Source organism: Quercus lobata, chromosome 9 (genome assembly GCF_001633185.2).
Source record: "Quercus lobata isolate SW786 chromosome 9, ValleyOak3.0 Primary Assembly, whole genome shotgun sequence".
In the NCBI taxonomy this organism is placed as follows: domain Eukaryota; kingdom Viridiplantae; phylum Streptophyta; class Magnoliopsida; order Fagales; family Fagaceae; genus Quercus; species Quercus lobata.
This window is the reverse complement of record NC_044912.1, coordinates 16,024,197-16,049,656: the sequence shown is the minus strand read 5'-3', so window position 1 is coordinate 16,049,656 and position 25,460 is coordinate 16,024,197. Positions and strand designations below refer to the sequence as shown.

The window sequence follows — 25,460 nt, the reverse complement described above, 5'->3', positions numbered from 1 at the left end:
GAACCGTCTGTCGTCTTCTCACGCATAAGGAATATGCCGTTGAGATGGTTGAGTCAATCATCAAGGACATGGATCCTTGTGCCGAGCAAATGACAAAAGAGTTGGGGGCGTTGGGTCTTTTTGACCTTTCTAGTGTACGTCTTTTTTTAAAATTTTCTTTTACGGTTGTTCATTCACTGGCTAACGGTTGTCTTATTTTTAAGCGTTGGTGCATATGAAGGTGCTTTAAGATAGGAGCGTCACTCAGGAAGGGGTGATCAGTCAGCTTCGTAAGCGAAACAAGACCCTGACCAATGAGTGAGAGAAATACAAGGGGGCCCTCCGTATGCTTAACAAGGAGGTGACGACTTTAACTAAGAAGTTGAAGGAGGAAGCCTGTCTTCAAGAGAAGGCGCAAGAGGAAGAAACAAATTTGGAGGCGGAGCTGATGGCCATTTGTGGGCAGGTAAAGATGGCCAAGGTTGATGCCATAACAGAGTTCAAGGCTTCCCAACCTTTTATTGATGCCTGTGCGGTCTACTATGGTGATAGGTTTGAGGACTGCCTGAAACAGGTCGGGTTCGTCTACCCAAACTTGGATTTATCCAAAGTCACCATGGACGATCCTCTACCAACGACCCCTATAGGTGGCGACTCCATTAGTGAGGAGATCGACGACTTTGCTCAGTCAGAATGGGATCTAAAAGATGACGGTGTGGTCCTTGCTCAACCTGCTGTTGAAGGGCCTGTCACTCCCTTGGCTCCGTCTGCTGACGATCCTCTTCTTAAGGACGCAGGGAACCCTCCCGCCCAAGATGCCTAGAACCCTCTTGTTAAAGATGACGAGAACCCTCCTTCTCAAGACACCTAGAACCTTCTAGCTTAGTTTCAATTTCTTTTATTTTTCTTGTATCTCATTTTCTGACAATATTAAGTGCCCTTTTATTTTTGGGCCTTGTTTGTAAACACTTCATTTTATTTTTGGTGTCTTTTTATTATTTTACATTCGTCACTTTTAGTATGTTTTTCCTATGTGTTGATCTTTATTTTGAGATATGCGTATATCCGTCTATCTCTGTGCATACATGTTAGGATGTACTTGTCCCCAAATGACTTGGTGAATATCTGGGATGAACCCGTCTACTTTGGTGGACTCGTCCACTTATAGACTTAACAATGAACTCGTCCTACTTAAGGACCTAATAATAAACTCATCCACTTGTAGAATTAATTATTTCAAAGCATCCCTATGGAATGAACACGTCCACTTGTGGACCCAATAATGAACTTGTGCACTTATGGACTTAATAATTTTAATGCATCCTTATGGGATGAACTTGTCCACTTGTGAACTAAATAATGAACTCATCCATTTGTGAACTTTATAATGAACTCGTCCACTTATGGACCTAATAATTTTAATGCATCCTTATAGGATGAACTCGTCCACTTATGGAGTTAATAATGAACTCGTCCATTTGTGGACTTTATAATGAACTCGTCTAGCTATGGATTTAATAATTTCAAGGCATCCTTATGGGATGAATTCGTCCACTAGTGGACTTAATAATGAACTCGTCTACTTGTAGACTTTATAATGAATTCGTCCACTTGTGGACTTAATAACTTCAAGGCATCTCGATGGGATGAACTTATCCACTTGCGAACTTAATAATAGATGTAGTTTTGTAGGGGCACATACATACACAAGTCATATTTAAATAACTCCTTTTATTATGATAAATGCGTGCATAAGTAAAAAATTGTTCTTGAAAGAGTAAAAGGCTACCTTTTGGGCTTAAAAGGTATTGTAGATATTAAAAATTAACTAAAAGGAAGTAAATTGGAAATAAGGAGTGTTGTTCTTTATGCCATTGTCTATTGGTAGTATTTCTTCAAGTGCTTTATGTTCCACAGGTGGTGCAACTTTTGCCCATTAGCGTCTCCAGGTGGTAGGTTCCCTTCCTCTGCCATGAAGCGACCTTGTAGGGTCCTTCCTAATTAGGTTCTAGCTTTCCCTGGGAGGGATCTCTTGTAGTGCCTGTCACCTTTCTCAATACGAGATCTCCAACCTGAAAGTCTATGTGCCTGACTTTTGAGTTGTAGTGTTTGGCCACGAGGTTCTGGTACCACGCTAATCTTTGTTCAGCCGCTACTCTGTTCTCATCCACCAAGTCAAGCTACAAACGCATAGCTTTATCGTTCTTGCTCTCGTCATGGTTTCTCACTCTGTAGCTTGTGAGTCCGACCTCAGCTGGGATGACAGCCTCGCTTCCTTATGCTAGTCGAAATGGTGTCTCTCTTATAGGTGTCCTCGTCCTCGTCCTGTACGCCTTTAGAACGCTTCACAATTCTTCCTGCCATATACACTTTTCCCCTTTGAGTTGAGTTTTAATGATTTTGAGTAAGGATTGGTTCGTTACTTCGACCTGTCTATTGTCCTGAGGGTGGGCGGGTAAAAAATAGCGACTTTGATTCCCAATTGCGAGCAAAAATCTCTAAATGAGTTGTTGTCGAACTGCTTCCCGTTGTCTAAGATCAATACTCTAGGTATACTATACTTATGGATGATGTTCCTACATACAAAGCTTCGTATGTTCTTTTCTATGATAGTGGCCAGGGCTTTAGCTTCCACCTATTTGGTAAAGTAATCTATGTTGACCATTAGAAACTTCAGTTGTCTTATCGCTATTGGGAATGGGCCCATGATGTCCAACCCCCATTAAGCAAAAGGCCACAGGGCCGTCATTCGAGTGAGCTTTTCTAAGGGCTGTTTGATGACGTGGCCGAACTTTTGACATTTATCACATACTTTGACATAGGGTTGGGCGTCCTTCTGCATGGTGAGGCAATAGTATCCAGCTCGAATCAACTTATGCACTAATGACCGTGACCCGGAATGGTTCCCGTAGATCCCTTCATGGACTTCTTTCATGACATAGTCTGCTTCCTTAGGGCCTAAGCACCTTAGGTATGGGCGGGAAAAGTCTCTTTTGTACAAGACATCCTTTATCAGCACGAAATGTGCTGCTTGGACCTTTAGCTTTCTTGCGGCCTCCATACCATCAGGTAGTGTGGCGTCTTTCAAATAAGAAACTATTGGTGTGGTCTAGTTGCTTCCTGAGTCTATTTCCTGCACTCCGATGCCATCTATCAAGGGTAAGAGCTGAACAAAAGAAAGTACCTTACTGGGGATGATTATGTGTTTTACTGATGCGGCTTTCGCAAGACGGTCGGCCTGCTCGTTCTCTTCTTCAGGGATTTGAACAAACTTGGTTTGAAACTTACCCATCCGTTTCCTTACTTGCTCTAGGTATTTCTTCATTCTTTCCCCTTTGCATTCGTAGTTACCATTCACCTGACTTGTGACCTCCTGAGAATCGCAGTATACAACCACACTCATTGCCCCTACAACTTTGACGAGATCTAGTCCTACCAATAGGGCCTCGTATTCCATTTCATTGTTAGTCGCAGGGAAGTCAAGACGAACCATACACTTAATCTCATCCCCTTCTAGAGAACGAGGCACTATACCTGCTCTACCAGCCTACCTGTTAGACGATTCATCCGTGTGAATACTCCATTGGGGATGTTCTCCTGCCCCCTGGCTTTCCATGTTGGTGAATTCCGCAATGAAGTCAGCTACCATATGTCCCTTTATGGCAGTACACGAGCGGTATTGTATGTCAAATTTGCTCAACTCTATTGCCCATAGTGCCATCCATTCAGTCGCCTCAGGGTTACTAATTGCCTACCGTAGGGGTTTATCTGTCAGAACAACCACAATGTGGGCTTGGAAGTATGGCTTGAGCTTACGGGCTACTATAACTAAAGCAAAGGCGAGCTTTTCCATCGGTGGGTACCTCTCCTCTATGCCATGGAGTGTCTGGCTAGTGTAGTACATGGGCTTCTGCATCTTATCTTCTTCTCTGACTAAGGCCGTATTGACGACAGCTGGGGAGATAGCTAGATAGAGAAATAGGTCTTCCCCTGATTGGGAAGGACTTAGCAATGGTGGGAAGGAGAGGTATGCTTTTAGATCATCAAAAGCTTGTCAGCATTCAAGCGTCCACTCGAAGGACTTCTTCAGCGTGCGGAAGAAAGGTAGACACTTGTTCGTCGCCCTTGTAACGAACCTGTTTAGCGCGGCTACCTTGCCGTTAAGGCTTTGCACTTCTTTTGTGTTCCTTGGTGGTGTCATCTCAATTATGGCCCGGATCTTGTCTGGGTTGATTTCGATACCTCTCTGAGACACCATGAACCTTAAGAATTTTCCAACCATCACCCCAAATGCGCATTTGCTTGGATTGAGCTTCATGTTGTAAGAGCGGAGGGTGTCAAAGGTCTCCCTAAGGTCTTCTAAAGGATCATCCTCCCTTTGGCATTTCACTAGCATGTCGTCTACATAAACTTGGACATTTCTTTCAAATCTGATGTGCAAACATTTTATTCATGAGCCTCTGATATGTTGCGCCCACATTCTTGAGACCGAACGACATCACCTTATAGTAGAAGAGGCCTTAGCGGGTGACAGACGAAGTTTTCTCTTGGTCAGATTTGTCCAATTTGATCTAGTTGTAACCAGAAAATACATCAATGAAGCTCAATAACTGATGTTTTACTGTTGAGTCTACCAGGATGTCAACCTGCGGGAAGGGGTAGCTATCCTTGGGGCACGCCTTGTTCAAGTCCGTGAAGTCTACACGCATCCTTAATTTCCCGTTGGCTATTTTAATCATCACTACATTGGCCAACTAGTCGGGGTAGTACTCCTCCCTGATGAACTCTACATCTTGTAATTTGTAGACTTCTTCCGCTATAGCCTTGTCTCATTCTTGGGCGAACACTAGTTTCTTTTGAAGGATAGGTGGAAAAGAGGGTGACACATTCAACCTGTGCACCATGACAAAAGGGTTGATTCCGGGCATGTCTTCATAACTCCAAGCAAAAACGTCTTGATTTTCTCTTAGGAATGCCGTGAGCACTTGACGAACTGGCAAGGATGCCAATCCTAATCATTCGCTTGGGCCTAGAGTTATCAAGAAGTATCTCTTCCAATCCTTCAACGAGCTCTGCGGCCGCCCTCTACTCTTCAATGTTCATAGTCTGCAAATGGTCGTCCATCTCCAACATTGCTATGTAACACTCTCATGCTGCCACTTGGTCCCCACGTACCTCTCTTACTCCATACTCGGTGGGAAATTTGATCATCAAGTGATAGGTTGAAGTCACAACCTTCCATGAGTTGAGGGTAGGTTGGCCTAGCATGGCATTGTAGGCAAATGAGTAGTCGACAACAAGGAATGTAATGTCCTTAGTAATTTGCTAAGGGTAGTCACTGACCATCACAGGCAATGTGACCGCGCCGAGGGAGTATACCCTTGTTCCTCCGAACCCAACGAGTGGCACGTTGGCTGGTATGAGTCGCTCTCTCTCAATCCTTATTTGCTGGAATACCGGGTAGTAGAGGATATTAGTAGAGCTTCCATTATCAACCTGGATTGGGTGAGGATTATAGTCCCTTACCTAGATACTAACAACGAATGCTTCGTCATGTGGGTGGTGGAGGTGTCGAGCGTCTTCTTCCGAGAATCCAATTATAAGGTTGTCGACCAGTGCCATTTTCAGGACAAAGCCTATCAGCTGGACATTCTGAACCATCCTAAGGTAAGCCTTACGTGCCTTCTTGGATGAACCTGAAGCTGTAGTGGCCCTCTACAATCATCCTTATGTCCTCTATAGGTGGCCTGGGGCGCTTATTATCCCTTCTAGCAACCTGCTCTTATGGTGGATCTGCCCTTTCTTTATTGGCGAATTGCTGTAGTTTCCCTTGTCTAATAAGGGCTTCAATCTGCTGCTTCAAGTCATAGCATTCAAACGTGTCATGACCGTGGTCCCAATGAAAATAGAAATATTTATCCCTGGACCTCTTGTTGGGATCTCCCTTTAACTTACCAGGCCACGTCAAGGTTGTGTCCTCCTTAATCTGCATCAACACCTGATCAATTGGAGCAGTCAGTGGGGTGAAGTTGGTCCAGTGGGGGGTTTGGAGCGCCTGTCCTCCCATCGATCTCCGGTTCTAATCATCTTCGGTCCCCTTTCCTACTGGGCATCTTCTTGCCTTTCCCTCTTCTTGGGTTTCTCCTCTTGGGCTAGCAGCGCGTCCTCTGCGTTCATGTATTTAGTAGCTCAATAATGCACAACTGTCATAGTCTTTAGGTCATTCTTGTATAAGGAGAACAGAAACTTCCCATTCCACAAACCATTAGTGAATGCAGTAACTAGTATCTTTTCATCAGATTTGTCTATCGAGAGAGCTTCCTTGTTGAAATGGGTTATGTAAGACCTCAATGTCTCGTCATCCCGTTGCTTAATGCTCATCAGGCATGTAGTGAAATTCTTATACCTGTGTCCCCCAACAAAGTTTGAAGCAAACTGCGCGCTCAGCTCCTTGAAGGTACCGATGGAGTTGGGCGTCAATCTGCTGAACCACACCCTCGTGGGACCCTTCAGCATAGTTGGGAAGGCTCGGCACATAATCTCATCTGTCACACCTTGCAAGTGCATGAGGGTTTTGAATGACTCCAGGTGATCCAAGGGATCCTTTGACCCGTCATAGGCTTCTATTTGCGGCATATGAAACTTTGCAAGAAGGGGGAACGAAGTGATGGGTGTTGTGAAAGGCAAGTCCGTTTGATGGACTAACTTGTCAAGGTCGTTTGACACCCGCCCCTTAAGGGCGTTCATCATGAAGTCCATCATTTCCTTCATCATCTGCATTTTTGCAACCATATGTGGTGGTGTCGTATCTATGGCGGACAGACGGCTGGTATCTTGTTGCTCCGCCTACTTAGGGCATGGCTGCCTTCCGGTCCTTCTCGGTCCCTCATTTTGGCATTGGTGCCCTCTTGCTCCTCCCCGTGACTGTTGGGCCCAACATCCTTTTGGTGTAGCTGTTCTTCCAGGTCGTGGTTCTGCTTGGTAAGGCGTTCCACCGCCTCGGCTAGGGTCTGTACTTGTTTTTCTAGGGCAACAGTGCGTGGTTCTTCTCCGGTATGGTTATTGGTTGTCATCGAGCAAGTGAGTACCATACAACTCTTTGTTTGAGAAATGGTAATAAGGCTGTTACTGTTTTACTCTCTACGCTTCCCACAGACGGTGCCAACTGATGATACCTAAAAATCGTTAGTGAGTTGCATGGTCCTCACGTGCTCTAGACAAAACCTACGAAACATAAACAAAAAAGACCTTGCAGAGAGTACCGGTGTAGTACCAGCCAAATACCCTCCGAAGGTTAAGTTAGAAAACTTTGGCAACTCTAGAATGCCAAAGCTGGGTAAATTATGGGTACCTTGATTTGTGAGGGCTTTGGGGTTTTTATATTAGTGTAGGGCTGACCTTCGTTTCTTGGTGGAGAAGATCTTTCCTTGTAGGGAAGATCCTCATTAATGCACGTACTTTGCAGGATCCTTTCCTTGTAGGGATTCCTTTGATTAGGGTTGATTGTGGGATACAAGAAATTTCCTTACATAGATATCCGTGGGGTTCAAGTTAAGCCAGGTTGGACCGTCGGCCTCTTTAACCTCGTTGGCCTCTTCACATCTGCCAGCCATTTGCTCCATCCTAGCATCCTGCTGGCCTATGGAGACGCCTGTTGAGTTTCCTTGTGGGGTTGTCCCGTATGGTGTCGTCGGCCTAACTCTTTTGTTGGTTTCCGTGAAACTGACGGGTATATGGGTGCCAACGACCTTTCTGTGCGATATTTTGGGGGTATTAAATTTATGGCTAAAATATCCCTATCAATTAAAGACTACTTTTCTCCCATTATTTATTGAGTTTTACTAACGCGTGCCTTTAGGACATACATTAGTAAACATTTTAAGAAACATTTTATGAAAAATGAAAAAGTTACTAACTTTTTTGACAGTTTTTTCAATTCCCCATAAAATGTTTCCAAAAATAAATGATTAATGTGTCTTAAGGACATATGTTAACTAGACCCTTAATTATTTACTTCACTCACTCATTACATTATTTTATTATATAAGATGAAAAACAACAGTAGTAGCTAACTAATGACTCACTAGTATGAGTACTAGACTTGACTATAAGAGCTTTTGTCTAGCTATTAATTTATCTAAATGCAACACATTACTCATGTCTTAAGTCCTAACAATAAAAAGATCCTCAAAAATTTTAAAGCAATTACAATGTAGATTTAGTCAAAACAAGTTATTATGGTGATCCAATAAATTGATTTACAAACGAAGGGTTGTAACCTAAGGCCATCAATTTTGTCATAACATATTATCTTCCCATTGTTGGCTGTACCATAAGGCTATAATCTATATATATATATAAAACCGAAACCTTTGCTAGCACCACAATTTTCCACGTCAGCACAATATTTTAAAAATAACTACAATTTTCCACGTCAGCACAATATTTAAAAAATAAAAAATAAAAATAAAAACATTATAACACCTCAAAACGCTAGCAACCTTACCCTCAAAACCCTAGCCACCTTACCCCTCTCTCAAGTTAAGAAATATAAAGCCACAGTTTCTGCAAACTCTCCATCTCCAAACGTAAATATCAAATTCAACCCCTTTAATTTCTCTTTATATTTTTTAGGCTTCTATAGAGTTATAGTGAGTTATGCTGATTTTGTTTTTTGTGTGTGTGTGTGTATAGATGGTCATAATACTCCGGTATTTCAAGAGAAGTTTGTGTTTTCGTTAATTGAAGGCCTTAGAGAGATAAGTGTTGCAGTTTGGAACAGCAATACAAAAGACGATTTCATTGGCAGCGGAAAGTAATTACTTTGTCTCATATTTTTGTTTTTTGAATTGATTTTGTGTGCTTTTTAGACCCTTTTGGATCAATTTTGTTAATTGGATGGGTTTTTTTTTTTTTTTTTTTTTTTAGGGTCCAATTGGGGAAGGTTCTTTCAAAGGGTTATGACGACCGCACTTGGTGTCTGTATACTAATAGTGGGGGGTAAGTGCTATAAATTACTAACCCTTTTAAGTGTATAATCTGTTTTTAAAATTATCTATAATATTTTTTCCTTCGAAAATTTTATCTCTTTAATTTTATTATATTGTGTTTCTTAAACTATAGACAGATTTTCTTTGTTTCTTATTTTCAATAATAAATCATTTTATTGCAATACTGGTAATTGTTTGAGAAATCCAATATGTTCATATCTCTATAGAATAGAGAATAGTATAAGCCAATTTTATTACAATTACTTAAATTGAGTTGACTTAATTCCGTACAATTACAAAGTATAGCATGAAAGATAATGGAATTAATTTTTGTAATTTTTATTTTCTTTCCATGTTTTGAATTTCCATGTTTTTATTGTGTAAATTCTTCAGATAGTAAGTCAATGCGTCTCTTACATTTGGATATTAGCTAGAATTATTTTCAAATGATTGTACCAATAAAAGTGAATGTGTATAAATTTTGTTTAACTATCCCGTGCATTGCACGGGTTAGCGACTAGTTAAGTTTATAACTAAACTTTGAATTAAGGAAAAAAAATCACAAATATCATATTGTCCTTTGCCATATTTAAAATACCTGCAAAACACCTCGTTTCCCTTTTCCAATATTCATGCGGTTTTACAATAAGTTCAAGATCAGTAAAGTTATGATTAAATTGAGCCTAAAACTAATTTTTTAGATAAACATATAGTGGGAAAGGTGAAGGTAGCAGAAGAGAGCTTCAAACTTGTTTCAGGCTAAACTTTTTCCTTATTGAAACGGCCCATTATAAATTTATTTATTACTTTTACTTTCAATAAAAATAATTAATTTTTTTGGGGGTTCCTACACTGAAAAGTAATTTGACCTAAAATGAGTAAAATTTGGGTTTAATTAATGAGGATCAGACTTCACAGTGCATCCTTATCTAACCAATTTATTATTAAGATTTTATCAAGATTTTGGATCCTTTTTAATTATGTGAAATGCAGTGATCTCAAACTGTGGGCTGAAGACCTTGTTTCATCACTGTGCTACTGTGACGTGGTGCCACGTCACTTGCAATTATATATCCAAGTATGGAAGAAGAATCACCCATTGGTGGTATTTTAGACATTTGACTCGACTTAATCGAGGGCTATAGAGTCATTTCAATGTGGAACGCAGAGACAATATTGGATAGAAACAAATTCAGTGGTTTTACAATCGCCGTGGGCCAGATCTGGTTTTTCTATCCTGTTTTGGTAATATAAAAAAAAATAAATAAATAAATAAAAACGTATTTCAATCAATTATAATTAATATTGTTTTGTGATTTTTTTTTTTTAAGGGCAGTGTAAGGTGTTTGTCTTTATGATGAAGCTTGTTCTTTGTCATCAAATTAAGATATCAATTGATTTTTGGCATAGATAAAGTTTGGTCTCTAAATCCCTTAAGAGAAAGAATAAAAAAATGTTACAAGTTACACTAACTAGAACATGCTGTCTTAACCTACTTAATCATGTTATAATGTGACAAACAAAAATTTGTTAGGAGTAATTTTCTGTACTGTATGCGATAAGGCACATTTATTAATTTTCCTTTTTATTGAAAGGTGGGTTAAGTATGGAAAGAAATTTATGGAAGTGGGTCCATTGGTATCCATATAGATTTTTTCAGAAGCCCACCAAATTAGCCCAAGTGTCTCTTTGTTGGCACATGTTTTGGCACTGTACCTGGGATTAACCTGTGATTTTGTATGAGACGTTAGGCTCATGCTTATGAGCCAAATGTCTTTGTTTGATATTTCAAAACATTTTGATTCTTTTTAAGAATTGAAATCCTCTTTTTAAGTTATAAAAGAGGGAAAATCTCAATTTAATTTATTAAAAAAAAAAAAAAAAAACTTGAATGAAGTCATGTGAATTTCTTCTCCTCATCTTTAAATAAATAAATAGTAACCACTTAAAATTAAAAATAGGAATAGATGCCATGAATAAATTCTTCTTTTAATTGTATTTCTCATAATAATTTTAAACAACTAGCTAGATTGGTGGTAAAGTCTAGAGTGTTTTAACATTTTATTAAGTGAATGAGTTATATTTAAAGTGATCTAAAATTTATTAATAAGATGAAATGAAGTATTAGAAAGATTCGCGACACGTAGATGAGAGTTGTATTTAAGATATATGATTTGGTCGTTAAGTCGTTATTACCGTTAATCTAAATATCCCGCGTATATGATTCTCTGATGGTTATAAATAGTACAAGAAAAAAACCCTAAAACCCAATTATCCACATTAAAATAAATTCTTCAAATATTTTGAGGAATACTTAAAAATTAAGTTAGATCATCTTTGAAGCTATCTTATACATGATTTAAATGCATTATTTCATGTTTTAATTAATAAAAGTGATTAAAACTAAAAGAAAAACTAATATAACTTAAAAAATTAATGCTTATTTTACCAATGCTAATTACCAACATCAAATCAATATGGACATAACTAAACACCATCTATTTTGCATTAAAATGTTTTCTTTTTTTCAACAATTAACAAGTTACGTCCACTAAGAAGTACATGATGAGGCAATTTAAATGAAAGATTGCGAAATCTTCTTTAGAAAGGCTCAATGTTAAACCTCCTATTTTAGCTAAATTGCATTGAATATTTATGTTGGGCTAGATTTTTTAATTTAATTAGTATTAAAATTCAGGGGGTGATGCATGTATGCCTCCTTTAAAATTTGATAAAAAACAAAAAAAAAAAATGTTATAAAGCTCTCTCCTTCCATCTATCTCTACAAAAGCAGTCATTTGACAAGTGTTGCACATTCTTTGCGTCCATTTTTTGATTCCATTAGCACCTTCTACTATAAATATATCCCCCTCTTCTCCCCAAATTCATAGTATATATTCTCATCAAAAAAAGAAAAAAAAAATTCATAGTTTATTCATCATGGCCATGGCTAGTGAGAGAGTTAGAGTAGATCAATCTTTCAAAAACAAAACCTCCATTGTAGATATCCATATTTTGGTTGTAGATGATGATACTACATCTCTTGCCATTGTTTCTGCGATGCTTAGAACATGGAAATATGATGGTACTTTTTTCTTTTGTTTCAAGACTTTAATCTCTTTGAATTTAGCTTCTTGTTTAATTCACAGATAATTGCATGGTTAGGGTTTTGACAAGCCTTTATATACATGTTTTATAACGTTCATTCTATTGGAACACACTTTCATTCCGGCCATTTTTATTTCATTTATGTGTTTGGGGACTAATAACTTTTGAATTACATACACAGACGATTAAAATTCTTCTGCCTATAAAGTTTTGAATTTCATTAATTTCCAAAAAATATGATTTTTTATTTTAATTTTTCCCTTTAAAATAGATCTCACACTTGTTTTCTAGTATTGTGATTACGGATCTCATATCACACTAATTTGGTAAGGCTTTGTGTGCATGTTTTTTGACTTAATCTAAAAGATTTCTTCGTTTTCATTGTCTGTAAGAAATTGAAGGGAGATTTTTTTTTTTTTTTTTTTGTGTGTGTGTGTGTGTGTGGAGAAGATTGAAGGGAGAATTTAAGTTAACATACTTGTCTTTCTACTAAAACACGGAAAATTGTTTTAATGTTCTTTCTTGACACGATTGCTTTGAATCCTTTCCTTATATTGTTAGTATTATGTTTCATGAATTTTCTTATCGTCATTAATTTGTTATGCATGCATGTTTTTTCACTTGTTTTTAGATATTCCTTCCATTTATCTACATTTCACTATGAGAAAAAGTTTAGTGAAAAATGTTGCATAATTAGTGTCTTCATCTATTGCACATATAATAGATTTAATTTTTGTTCACATATATTACAAATTGAAATTTTATAATCTTATTCTCTCAAACTATTATATTTTGATCGTATTTACTTTTTCATTGGCTCAAAGTTCTTGCTTGTGTACTATAATTTTTTTTTTTTTAAAATTTATATCCATGACATAAATGATTGAAATCTATAATATTCTTTTCTTAGCAAGAGACTATATATGCCTCTAATCCTTTCCCAAGATTTACTAGATCTGGGTATATACTCTATTTTAGGGGTGTCTAGCCCACCTACCCACCCGTCCAACCTGACCGTACTTGAACCGTTGCCACCCAATCCTACTGCTCTAGTGGTCAGACATGGGCCTTGACCTACCTAAAACCCTGGTGGGTTGGTTGCGGGTCTCATCTTTCAAAACCCATGAAACCTAATCTGCCCGAAAAACATCAATTTCGGCGATTTTTCAAGCATTCTAGCAACTTTTTCAGCTTAATTTTTGACAAATTTTAGCAAGCAATATAGCTAGACCGACAGAGATACACCAAATCCAGCGAGTTCTTCGCATGATTTAGCGGAAATCTCACCGAATTCGATGAGATCTTCACCAAATTTGGTTAGATCTCACCAGATCTTGGCTGGATCTGGCTAGATCTTACTGATTTTCGACAGTTTTCGGTTTCACCCGAAATTGATCACCACCCGAAGGAAACCCAACCCGTGAAACCAGACACTTTTACAGGTCGATTGCGGGTCTAGGAAGCCCCACCCGATCTGATCTGATCGAATGCAGGTTGGGCATAAACTCGACCTAAACCGAATCGAACCGACCCATGGACAACCCTACTTTATTATTTTTTACATGTAATAAATTTTTTTTTTGGTCAATGTTGTGGAACGATTGTTATATTGCATTATAATGATCAAATTTCCTCCTATCAATTAATTTAACATTCTTGAACCAAGTATTTAAAATTAAATCTTAGTTGGGAAATGCTATATATGTGAAGTCACATTTGTTTAATTTGAACATAGTAGGAAAAAGGTTTCAATATTTCCTTTCTACAGTGATTCCTTCATAAACTAATAACTTTGTTGCTATTACTTTAGTTGTGGCTGTTAGAAACCCACTGGATGCTTTGGCTACTCTCCGGATGCAAAAATTCGACCTTGTTATTACAGATCTGCATATGCCTGTAATGAATGGGCTTGAATTGCAAAAGCAAGTCGAAAAAGAATTCAAGCTGCCTGTGATTAGTGAGTGCCATTTTACATCAATGATTCTAATTGTTTCACATTAGAAAAAAAGTTTCACTTGCTATGGTTTTGTTTGCTTAAATAACAAACCATTGATTTCATCTATAAAATGTTCCTCTAAGTGTTTGTCTACATAGTTCAATAGGCTTTTGTTATACATAAGGATAAACGTATTTAGCACCATATTTTCTCTTCATTTTTTAAAATGACAAAATTTAGTTACAAAATTGGTTGTAATCTAAGATTATAACCTGACTGATCAATATCTTTTTATTGGAGGTGAATTTTGGCAAATCCACAATTGAATTATGTCTTCTTCTTATATCCTCCATGCTTGCAAAATTTCTAGAAAATTAAAGACCAATAGTTATGTCATCAATAAATTGTTTAAATTGCAAGTTTTTGTAGTTTAAAATTATGCATAAAATATAAGCTTATAAATCATATAGTAAATAATATCTGATCGACACAAAAGTGTAAATAACATGCAATTCAAAAATTAAAATTTTAAAATATATAGTAATGTTTATTTTATTGAGTAAGGTTGTAACCTAAAACTACAACCAATTTTATATCTAAGCTTTGTTCTTTTAAAAAACTACAACCAATTTTTGTACACATGCACACACCCAAAAAAATAAAATAAAATAAACCTTTCACTAAACTTAGTATTATTTCATCTTATAACATAATTTTTTTTCCTAATGTATTTGTTCACTGTAATGCAGTGATGTCCGCTGATGATGAAGAGAATGCCATGTTGAAGAGTTTAGAGGGTGGAGCTGCTTTCTATATGGTAAAACCAGTAAGCCCAGAAGACCTCAAAAATTTATGGCAGTATGCTGTTGCAGCTAAAAAAGGCAAATCTGTTGTTATCGAAGAAGTCAAAAACACACCAGCTAAATCATCGGTTGTTTCTTGCGAGAAAAACCAATCTGCAGAATCATCTGTGAATCAAGAAAAACATGATAAAAAGGATTCCAAGAGAAAGGGTGCCCCAAAAAAGGGAAAGGAAGATGGGAATCAAAAGACTCGTGGAGCCCGTAAAAGGCCAAAGGTGATTTGGACAACTTCACTTCACAACCGATTCTTGGAAGCCATAAAGCATATAGGCTTGGACAGTAAGAGATCTCTTGCTGATTACAAATACTTTTCCCACTTTGTTTATGCTTAGTTTTCAGTTGCAATTTCTATATTTATTTTAGTATTTCTAATGTTTATCTTTCTGATTTTGATTCTTTCAGAGGCTGTGCCTAAGAGGATTCTCGAGATCATGAATGTGCGGGGCTTAACTAGAGAAAATGTCGCCAGTCATTTACAGGTTTGGTTCTACATTAAAATTTTCATTAATATATCCTTTTTGGCTAAGCTTAGGTTTTTGTTGTTAAGTTCAACGTGCCATCATAATTTCATGCAAAATGGAAGCAAATAAAAAAGAACAAAATTTATTTAATTTTTTAAATGTCATTTGTTATAATTTAATTATAAAACTTGTACAATTGAGCATCTAGTACATTCAGTTATTGAACATAGAACATTGATAACCTATTTTTTAGATAGTTACAATATGTTAGCTTAAACCTTTTTTCTCCCTAATTAAACTCCAAATACTATGTGCATGAAGAAATGCCAATTAAGTTACAAAACTTTTTGCTAGAAATTTGACAACTTAGACCATTAAAAACTTAGAAATCATAAAAGAAAGTTGCAAAAGGATGGTTCTAAAGGCGTCCAACCTAGTGTTCATGAGCTGTTTGAAACAGACAATTAGATTGTATAGGACTATTTATTTTCAAATAATATTTCCAAGATAAAATCTCATGTCTTTATTTCCAAAAGCGCTTTAGGCTTTATACTCCTTAAATTAGTGATAATTCATTTTGTAGATAATGCGGAAAGCAAATAAGGGATCAAGATCCAGTTGGATTATTAGGGTAGTCCATATGCAATTCATCAAATCCAATCAAAAAAAAAAAAAAAAAATTGAATTAAATAATTATGATTTTTGAAATCATCAATTTATTAAAAGATTAATCTCTTCATCCTTATAACTTCACCTCCAAAGAGAAAAAAAAAAATGGGGGAAAAAGTTTTGTTAACTTCTTAAAAAATGCCACCCACAAATAGATGTTGAATTTTTTTTTTTTTTTTTTAAATATTGGAAATAGACGTTGAATTGAATGAGAACAACTCAAATTCTGAAAATTAAGTGAAAATTTTGCATTCTAAACAAGTATAGCTTTTTTATATATATATATATATATATAAATAAAAACCCTACGGATGCCATACAGGGGAACCATCAAGAAAAATCCTTGATCTTTTTGTTTGCACTACATCTAAGTGTGTTTTATTTTACTTGGGCCTCAAATAGTGTAATTAAATATTAAAGTGTGTGTGTTTAGAAGTTAGTTTGTTTCTCAAAAAGAATACTAAAAATTATTTAAATTTCCTTAATAATATCATAAAATTTTGCTGGCGTAAACATCATAAAGTAGATACTTATTCAAAAACAATATTTACATAATTCCGATTCTTATTCAAAAACAACATTTACAAAAACAACCAATTAGTATTCATAGTTTCACATAGGGAATAGTGTTAAATTATTAATTTTTCCAAAAGTTTAAACAATTAAAAAATGGTAAATTTAATCATTTAACCATGTACTTCTAAGTTCTAACACTTCTTCTCACATATAGAGTCAAATTCCTTTATAATAGGTTGTGCTCAATATTTGAGATTTTAAATGAGAAGTAGAGTGGAGGAAATAAAGATTGAACTTGGGATCTCCTATTTTCTTACCACATTAAATAATCAACTTTCCACCATTGCGCACCCTTGATGCGATAGTCACTCCACAAGTATAAATACTTCTGGGGTGCAGAGGGTAAGGGCCGAGGTTCAAGTTTTCAGGAGGAAGTTTTATATATATATATACAATTAGATTAGGTTAGAGGAAAAAAAAAATTCTATCTTGTGTAAAAAATAAATAAATAATCGATTGTTCTAAAATTTTTTTAAAATGATAAATTTAATCATTTAACATCATATTTCTAACAAATAGAAATATAATAAATATAATAAAATAGTGCATATACAATGAAGTAATTGATGTTCATAAAATATTAAATTTTTTGTCTGCAAGTATATAGATGATATAGCTATTTGAAATATGTTATGTTGCGGAGTCCACGTATCCCCAATTGAACAAAGTTTATCTCAATTGCTCTAACCAATATAAATTTGTACCTAATAAGAAATGCACCATTTATCAAGTGGGTATAAGTAATATTATTATTATTATTATGTTTTTGTGCGAAAATAGAGTATTTAAAATGTATAGATATGAACATATCCATTCGTTTATAAAGATTGATAAGAATTTAAAGAAAAAAAAAAGTGTATTAGATTACACACTAAAAACATTAGAGTACCTTAGACCCTAACAATAGTTTTAGCCTTTATGCCACCGCTTTTGCCAATGATGGAAACTGTTCTACCATTATTGAAAGAAGTAAGGTGCACTTTTGAATTGGAGTCTAAGTCGTTATGAATCACTATTGTTTTTCAATGAAAACATACTTGCGCAATTATGTTAATTGTTTCTTAATCATTATAATTGCTCATATATATACATACGAATATTGCAGAAGTATCGTTTATTCCTAAAGAGAGTCGCGGAAAGAGGTCTTTACACCTCAAAGGGCTTGTCTATGAGATCAAGCTTTGCCTCTGGTCTTCCTCCATCACTCTTATTCAAAAATTTCCAACAAAACTATCCCCAATTCCCAGAACAGCAACAAAGGAGAACATCTATGTTCCAACCAGGATTTGGAGGTAATTTTATGACACTTAATGGTTCTGTCCTTGGTGGTATCCCTTCTAATAGGGCATCTTCAAGTGGAGCTCAGTTTGGATATGTGGATTCCTTTAATGCTCTTAACATAGGCCCTGCCCATTTTCCCGTTAAGCATAATTCTTCAAGTTCAAACTTTGTGCCTCAACTAGGACAAGAGCAATGGTGCTCATCAAACAATCTTCAGCAGCCATTGTTTGGAAACATAAATAGTCCTCCTCTTTATCAGGCAAATCGTCCAGTTTTTGCTAACAATGTTGGATTGAATTTTCCATCGCTGGGAGATATGACATGTGGCCCTAAGAACAATGCTACCAATGGTCTAGTGAATACTTCAAATTGTAATGACACATACCCACAACAAGCTCAACCAATTAGGTCTCATCTTCGAAATGATTCCATGTTGAACTACAACTTTTACACACCCGGAATTCTCAACCCTAGTTATATTCCAGAAACTGCGAACAATACGGGGTCTCTCAACAGTTCCAATGCAGCTCCAAATTTTGGCAATAACAACGGTGTTAATGCTAGAATCCAAATAACTAATGGGAGAGAGCTAATTGGAACAAATGAAAAGAGTTTCATTGACAATGGGACACCAAATGGTCCTTACAGTGGCTATGGAATGTTGAATGGGCACAATGACAACATCAGTCTTGCAACAATGAGGAATGGAACTTTTGGTAAAAACATGGAACAAGGAGAGTCTTCTTCTGCTGGGTTTGAGAATGCAAACCAATTGCAACCATGGTTTAACAGTGTCAATCAACAAGAAAATGGTTTGCCAATATTTCAAACACAGTCACAGCAACAACCCCATCTTGTGAATGGAGGAGAAAATGACTATTCCTATGATGATCTGCTGCATGCCATTTCTCTCATGCCAAACTTAGGGGAGGATGATCTCAATGAGCTTTTCTTGGAGGAAACCTACAACCAGCCTCCTTCTCAGGTGCGTTAGAAAAAAAAAATTATTTTAGCAAAAAGTCACTTTGAGTTTGATTTTTATGTTTATAGTGGTTCATATGTAAGACATAGTTGTTTTAGAACTTATCGAGGTAATAAGTTATTATTGATTTTCATATGAGCTTTCTTTTGATATTACTTTATTATTTATCATTAACAACAAATCATTTCAATGGTTGTGAACGAATTTATGAAACACTAAAAAGTATTACAAATTTTACTATAAACAACTCAAAAATTAATGTGATTAGAATGTGATTGGTATTACTTAAATAATATAATAAATAAATATTTTGAATTTTGAATTTTTTTTTTTTTTAAGTGGTGACAAGTCATTTTGTATGTGTGTGTTTATATATATATTCTTAATTGCTTCGTTAAGAACCACTGTTTTACTTTGTATGTAGCAACAAGGTGAGGAAGAAGAAACTTTTGAAGAGAATCCTCTTGTGAATGAACTCCAAATTCTTGAACTTTCTGTTTCATCCAGTCTTGAAGAGAATCCACCTTTAAGTGAACCAGCGTTTAGCCAGGTATATGTCTAATGCATTTCAGTATTAATTTTGATTTATAATAAATACATCTAATTAAATTATTCTTGTAGTACTTAATCTAGTTTCCCTCTCCAATGTACAAATGCAAGAAGATTTTTATAATTCGCATATATTAGAAGCCAAGTTGTTAATAGTTAATTTTCTTGTTCGCTACTTGCTTGTTTTTTTCTGTATTTTTTTTTTCCTCACAAAAACCTCAAATAATCACAAGAATTAGTAGCCATTGACAATATTCCAAATTTCAACCTAGAAATTTTATTGTTTGCATTGTCATAGTCACTATGATAATTCTTGACGCCAAATTTACTATCACTGTGTTCAGAATCAAGGCGGTGAACAACTAGTGGACTTGGACTTTGATGTCGACATGTTTATTTCGGCGGAAAGCCCTGATCAAGACCTCAACCAGGCAAATTCAGCTTTTCTTTTATTTTAAGCATTCTATAATATCTTACTTATAATAAGTCTACACAAACCCTATTAAGAGAGGAAATTACTTTTGAGTTCACATATGATTTACCTCTAAACTATTTTTTATAATTTTTTGAATCAGACCCGTAGTTTAAGAGCTTCTCAATGAAGTAACGAAAACATTGATGTTCCTTAACATTACTTTGAAAAGCCCTTCCTCCTTGCAATTTCTGTGAACAAGTAAAAAAAAAAAATATATATATATATATATTTATACTTTTACCCATTGCCCTCCCTAAGAAAATAGTATGGCTTCGCCACTGCTTTGATACAATCATTTTTGCCTCCTTATCATAATTAAGTTCGTGACCCTTTTGTTATAATATGTACAGCAACAACTCGCGAGCTCAAATGATCTCTATGGCATGTCTCAGGTGGAGAATAATGTTAATACCCCATTGGAAAGCCAGGCATGATCTTAAAGAGCTCTAATTTTATCCCTAATGAATATACTAAATTGGTTTTTTTTTTTTTTTTTTTTTAAGTTTCAAAATCTCTTAACTTTTTCTAATGAAAATTTTGGGTTTGATTTTTTTGTCAAGGGATGGGAGGACGACTTCATTGACTCCTTGTTTAGTCTTAGCCCCAACCTGCAGCTGCTAGAGTGAGAAAGTTGTGATCCAATCCAGTTGCGGAGAAACTTTATTATCTCTATGCATTAATTATGTTTAATTATATTGTTATGACATAGCATAATTGTGGTTTCATTTTGAACTTGTTCATGGCCCCGTAGTAATTTTACTATGGAAACGCCTTGGACATATGACTATGAATGTGAACTTATTTTAGTTTGTCGTAATTTTATTATAAGACTTTTCTATATGGTCATCTTTTTTTTTTTTTTTTTTTTTTTTTTTGAGAAAGTTCTATATGGTTATCTGTAAGGGCTGGCTGAACCATATAAGCAATTGATGCAATTGCCTAAGGCCCCCACTTGTAAATAAAAAATTAAAAAAAATTATATTTATCTATATATTTTAATTACCAAAAAAAATATTTTAGATACTTTTATTGGTCAATAAAATGCATTAAAAAAGCCACATTGTATCTTAAAATGCAGAATAGTGCACAATAACAGTGCACACAACTTGATAGGATAAGATTGCATAGTGCACATAGCATTGTGCAGTTTTGTCCACAAGCCCCAACACATCACAAGGCCTAAGCTAAGCTGGCGCCCACACGACCCCACACTAATTAATAAGTTATCACTTTTTTTTTTTAATGCAAACTCTTACTTTATCAATTATTATAAATTATCACACCAATCAATTATTTGATGTATATTATATCAACTCATTTGTATTATAGTGATACTAATTTATTGAACCATGTAATAAATTAATTTTTATTTGTAAAAATTTAGACTTTAAAGTTAAAAAAAGAATCCACTTAAAATTTTCGCCTAAGGCCTCCAAAATTGTTGAGCCGGCCCTGCTGTGTATATCTAAACTGTGAAACTTAGTATCAAGCTAGAAGTTTCACAAAAAATATATCTAGCTTGAAATAAGTGTTTGTTATCTCTCTATTTAATTAGTAAGAATTGATTATGTATCTAGTATTTCTATTTTAATAAAATTATTGAGTTGTACTACATTCTCATCTATAAGAGTGGATTTTATTTATGGAGAAATTACTCCGTACACTATTTGTCTAGAGGGGTTCCCGATGCGGTGTGGTGCGGTTTTAGATCATTTTTAGCACCGCACTGCAATGTGCGGTTTAGCCAAAACTATAACTGCATCGCACTTCATATTTGCGGTCACATGTGCAATGTAGTGTGGTTTAGAGTTTAGCCAAATCATAACCGCACTGCACCTTATTTTTGCAGCCATATATGCGATGTAGTGTATAAGATGTGGTTTGAATGATTTGAAGCCGGTATATTTTTTAAAATTAGGGTTTTTCATGCCTAGCCCAAAAATTGACTTTTCCCTTTGTTTTGGACCAAGATAGGAAGGAGTAAGACACCCATCTTACTTGGTGAAACTGGTCTTCTAAACTTTGGTGGCCAATGATCATATCAAATCATTCAATCAATTTCTATATCCAAGAACATGTGATTGCAAAGATTAAAATAAACATTCAATAGCATGATGAAACTCTATTCTAGGTATGCAACAATAGATTGAAAGAATTGAATCAAATGGTGAATATGTGTGTGATGTGATAAACCTTAATTTAGAATATGTTATTCTGGTATTTTAAATTAAAAAAACATGGAAACACATTTATAACTAGGAAAAACTCTAGATAACGAAATTAGGGTGCTTTGAATTGATAATAGAGGGGAATATTTATATTGGATATTGTGGGGTTTAGAATGAGAGCTTTTCAATGTGGGATTATGTAAATTATGACTTAGGAGCATTAATTGAGAGTTTGGACGGACTGGGGAGCAAGTAAAAAGGTTGAAAGTTCGGTTCTTCCCATAACAATCAGCAAGGTTAACTTCAAAAATCATATCTTGCTCACTACTTAATGAAAATGGTCCAGTTCTTGTGCTCAAATTGAAGCCCTGGATGTTTAGTTTCCATAAAAATTAACCTCACTCAATAATTCGAAGTGGTCTGAGAGATATTCATGCAAGAACAAAGTTTAACTACAAAATTGGTTGTAGCCTAAGGTTACAATCTTACTCAATATCATTAACATTACTATATATTTTAAAAATCTAACTGTTGGATTAGATGTTTTTTATGCTCTTAATACTCATGTCAAATTTTATGTCAATCAGATATTATTTACTATATAATCTATAAGCTTATATTTTATACATAATTGTAAATTACAAAAACTTGCAATTTAAATAATTTATTGATGACATAGCTATTAATCTTTAATTTTCTAGAAATTTGGCAAGCATGTAGGATATTAGAGATAAATGTAAAATCCAATGGTGGATTTGCAAAAATTCATCTTCAATAAAAAAATATTGAATTAATTGTAACCTTAAGCTACAACTAATTTTGTAGTTAAACTTTGTTCTTCACAAAATAGTGAGCATGATTCATTTCATGGAGAACAGTTTCAGCCCAATTATCATTAATTGTTCCAAAACTAACTTTGCTTTACCATAAATAAGACCCAACTAACTTCCTTCCAAAATTTTCATGCCTCAATTATCTTTAAACCATCCCTTTAATAGAGTAATTTCACCCAAAATAAAGGGAATCATTAATGCTTTAACAACTAGATTAATTTAATGCATGCAACTTCATGGTAAATCGTATCATCAACCAATAGTGTTATCACACATCATTTAATTTAATTTGGACTAAAAATGGACCAATTAAAATCAAGAGTTCATAATCACATGTGGTCAGGATTTAATTTATACAAGTTCACATTAATGTTGAAACCTGTTTCTTTGATATCTTTCAATTCGGTTGTCCAATTAAGGTTCATGAACTGTCATTTTAAGGGTTATGACTTCAAGATTTATATCATGTAATGCAATTGGAAATCAAACAATAAAAACTATAGTTCATTCCTATGATGTGATGTGGTGATGATTTGCAATGTGATGAAAATAGTAATGCAAGTGAGTTCAAATGGTTGTTGAAAAATGAAGTGTCTACGTAAATATATTATGTTAATGCGATTAAGTTACTGTTAGTGCATTTTAAATTAAAATTACATTAAAACTTAAACCAACTGAATATTAATAAAGGGATGAGTTATTGTGGAATATGTTAAAGAAAGAGTTAAGATGTATGTAAGTTAAATTAAATTAATTAAGATGAGTTTTTCTAAACTAATAAATAACATGTAGGTTATGAGAAAGATTGGAAGACTATATATATGGCTATGCTACAGACTAATTTTATATCAAGAGTGAATGAAGATAAATAGTTAAGGCAAAGAGTATTGTGTGAGAGAGTGAATTCAATAATTCTCCTAAATATTTGAGAGATTTCGGGCCAAAGAAAGGTGTTTCTTTTGGTGGAGCTTTAAGCTCAACCACTTATGCAGAGTTGGTTCAAGCTACACAACGAACTGTCGGGTTGTTGTATCTTAGAGGGGACAAGTCAAAAGTGAATTTCTGCTGCATCGGTTTCTAGACTTTGCCAACCGCAGAGGGCTCGAATCTCTTTAAAGAGAGCGAGATTTTCATGCCTCAATCTGACGTTGTTTGTTTATATTTATTGTAATTAAAAATCATTTTAAGGAGAATCAAGAATGGAGCCAACAACTGAGAAGCCAAATGACAATGTCGGAGATCTCAACAAGCTCTTCCATTTTAAGGGAGCCCATTTCAAAAGATGGAAAGCCAAGGTCCTTTTCTATCTAAGCCTTTTTAAGGTAGCCTACATCCTCACTAAGAAGAATCCAAACAAGGTTTCTACTGACGACATGACCGAAGATGAACTCTATGATCATCAAGAAAAAATAGATAAGCATGAACAAGACGAGTATAAATGTCGTCATTATCTTTTAAATTGTCTTGTAGATCATTTCTATGATTATTACAATACTACATAGACTTCTGCAAAGAAAATTTGGAAAGCTTTACAAAGCAAATACGACACCGAAGAGGCTGGTGCAAAGAAATATGCAGCTAGTCGTTTCTTTCGCTATCAAATGGTGGATACCAAATCTGTTGTGGAACAGGTTCAAGACTTTCAAATGATCGTGGCAGAAGTTAGATCTGAAGGCATAAAGATTGAGGACAACCTTATTGTTGCTAGTATCATTGACAAGCTACCACCATCATGGAAAGAGTTCCAAAAATTAATGCGCCACAAGCAAAAAGAGACGTCCCTAGAATCCTTGATCACTTGCATTCATGTAGAGAAGGAAGCTAGAGGACAAGATGCACTTATAACACAAGAGGGTAATGGACATTCTACCACCAAGGTAAATTTAATTTTTGCAAGCAATAACTAGCCCAAGTATTATTTTCCAAAAAATGCTCAATTGAGGCCAAGAAAGAAAAATATGAAAAATTATGGTAGACCTCACAATAGGGGCAACCCTAGTCAAAGGAATAATAACCAAGGACCCCCTTCAAATAATCAACAAGTTAATGCATGTTTTGTTTGTGGCAAGAGTGAGCATATTGCTCGATTTTGCAAATTTCGGAAACATGGATATGTCCCACAAGCTAATGTTACTGAAGAGCCTTTAGTGACTATGATTACAAAGATATACATGATCCAATATGTTGAAGGGCGGTGGGCAAATTCTGGTGCCAATAGGCATGTCTGCTATGATAAAAATTGGTTCAAGATATACACTCCTTTTGAAGAAGAAAAAACAATTATGCTTGGTGACTCTAGTAAAACCAAGGTACTTGGGAGTGGTGAGGTTGAGATGAAATTTACCACTAGACATGTGCTCACTTTGAAAGATGTGCTATACACTCCATCCATGAGGAAAAATCTAATGCCAAGCTATTTGCTGAATAAGGCTAGCTTCAAACAAACAATGGAATTTGATCAATATGTAATCTCTACGAAAGGATTATTTGTGGGCAAAGGGTATGCTAGTGATGGAATGTTCAAACTAAATATTAAAAATAATATATCATCTGCTAGTTTTGTTTATATGTTGTCTTCTGTGAATTTTTG

The 25,460-nt window shown here is 35.3% G+C and overlaps 1 protein-coding gene across 1 annotated transcript; it reads left to right on the top strand.

Annotated features, from left to right (window-relative positions):
* Positions 1-11,909: 11,909 nt before the first annotated feature.
* LOC115961298 (putative two-component response regulator ARR21) lies at positions 11,910-20,303 on the top strand. The gene is made up of 8 exons (XM_031080299.1): positions 11,910-12,054; positions 13,888-14,034; positions 14,763-15,155; positions 15,279-15,355; positions 17,688-18,848; positions 19,270-19,395; positions 19,739-19,825; positions 20,220-20,303. The coding sequence occupies exons 1-8, from the start codon at positions 11,910-11,912 to the stop codon at positions 20,301-20,303; spliced, it is 2,220 nt and encodes a 739-aa protein (XP_030936159.1).
* Positions 20,304-25,460: the final 5,157 nt, after the last annotated feature.

Bases quoted from the DNA above. Each gene is read 5' to 3' on its own strand.
- LOC115961298 (XM_031080299.1), top strand. From the start codon at position 11,910: ATGGCCATGGCTAGTGAGAGAGTTAGAGTAGATCAATCTTTCAAAAAC. The intron at 15,356-17,687 runs GTTTGGTTCTAC...CGAATATTGCAG, and splicing joins ATGTCGCCAGTCATTTACAG to AAGTATCGTTTATTCCTAAA. The intron at 18,849-19,269 runs GTGCGTTAGAAA...CTTTGTATGTAG, and splicing joins ACAACCAGCCTCCTTCTCAG to CAACAAGGTGAGGAAGAAGA.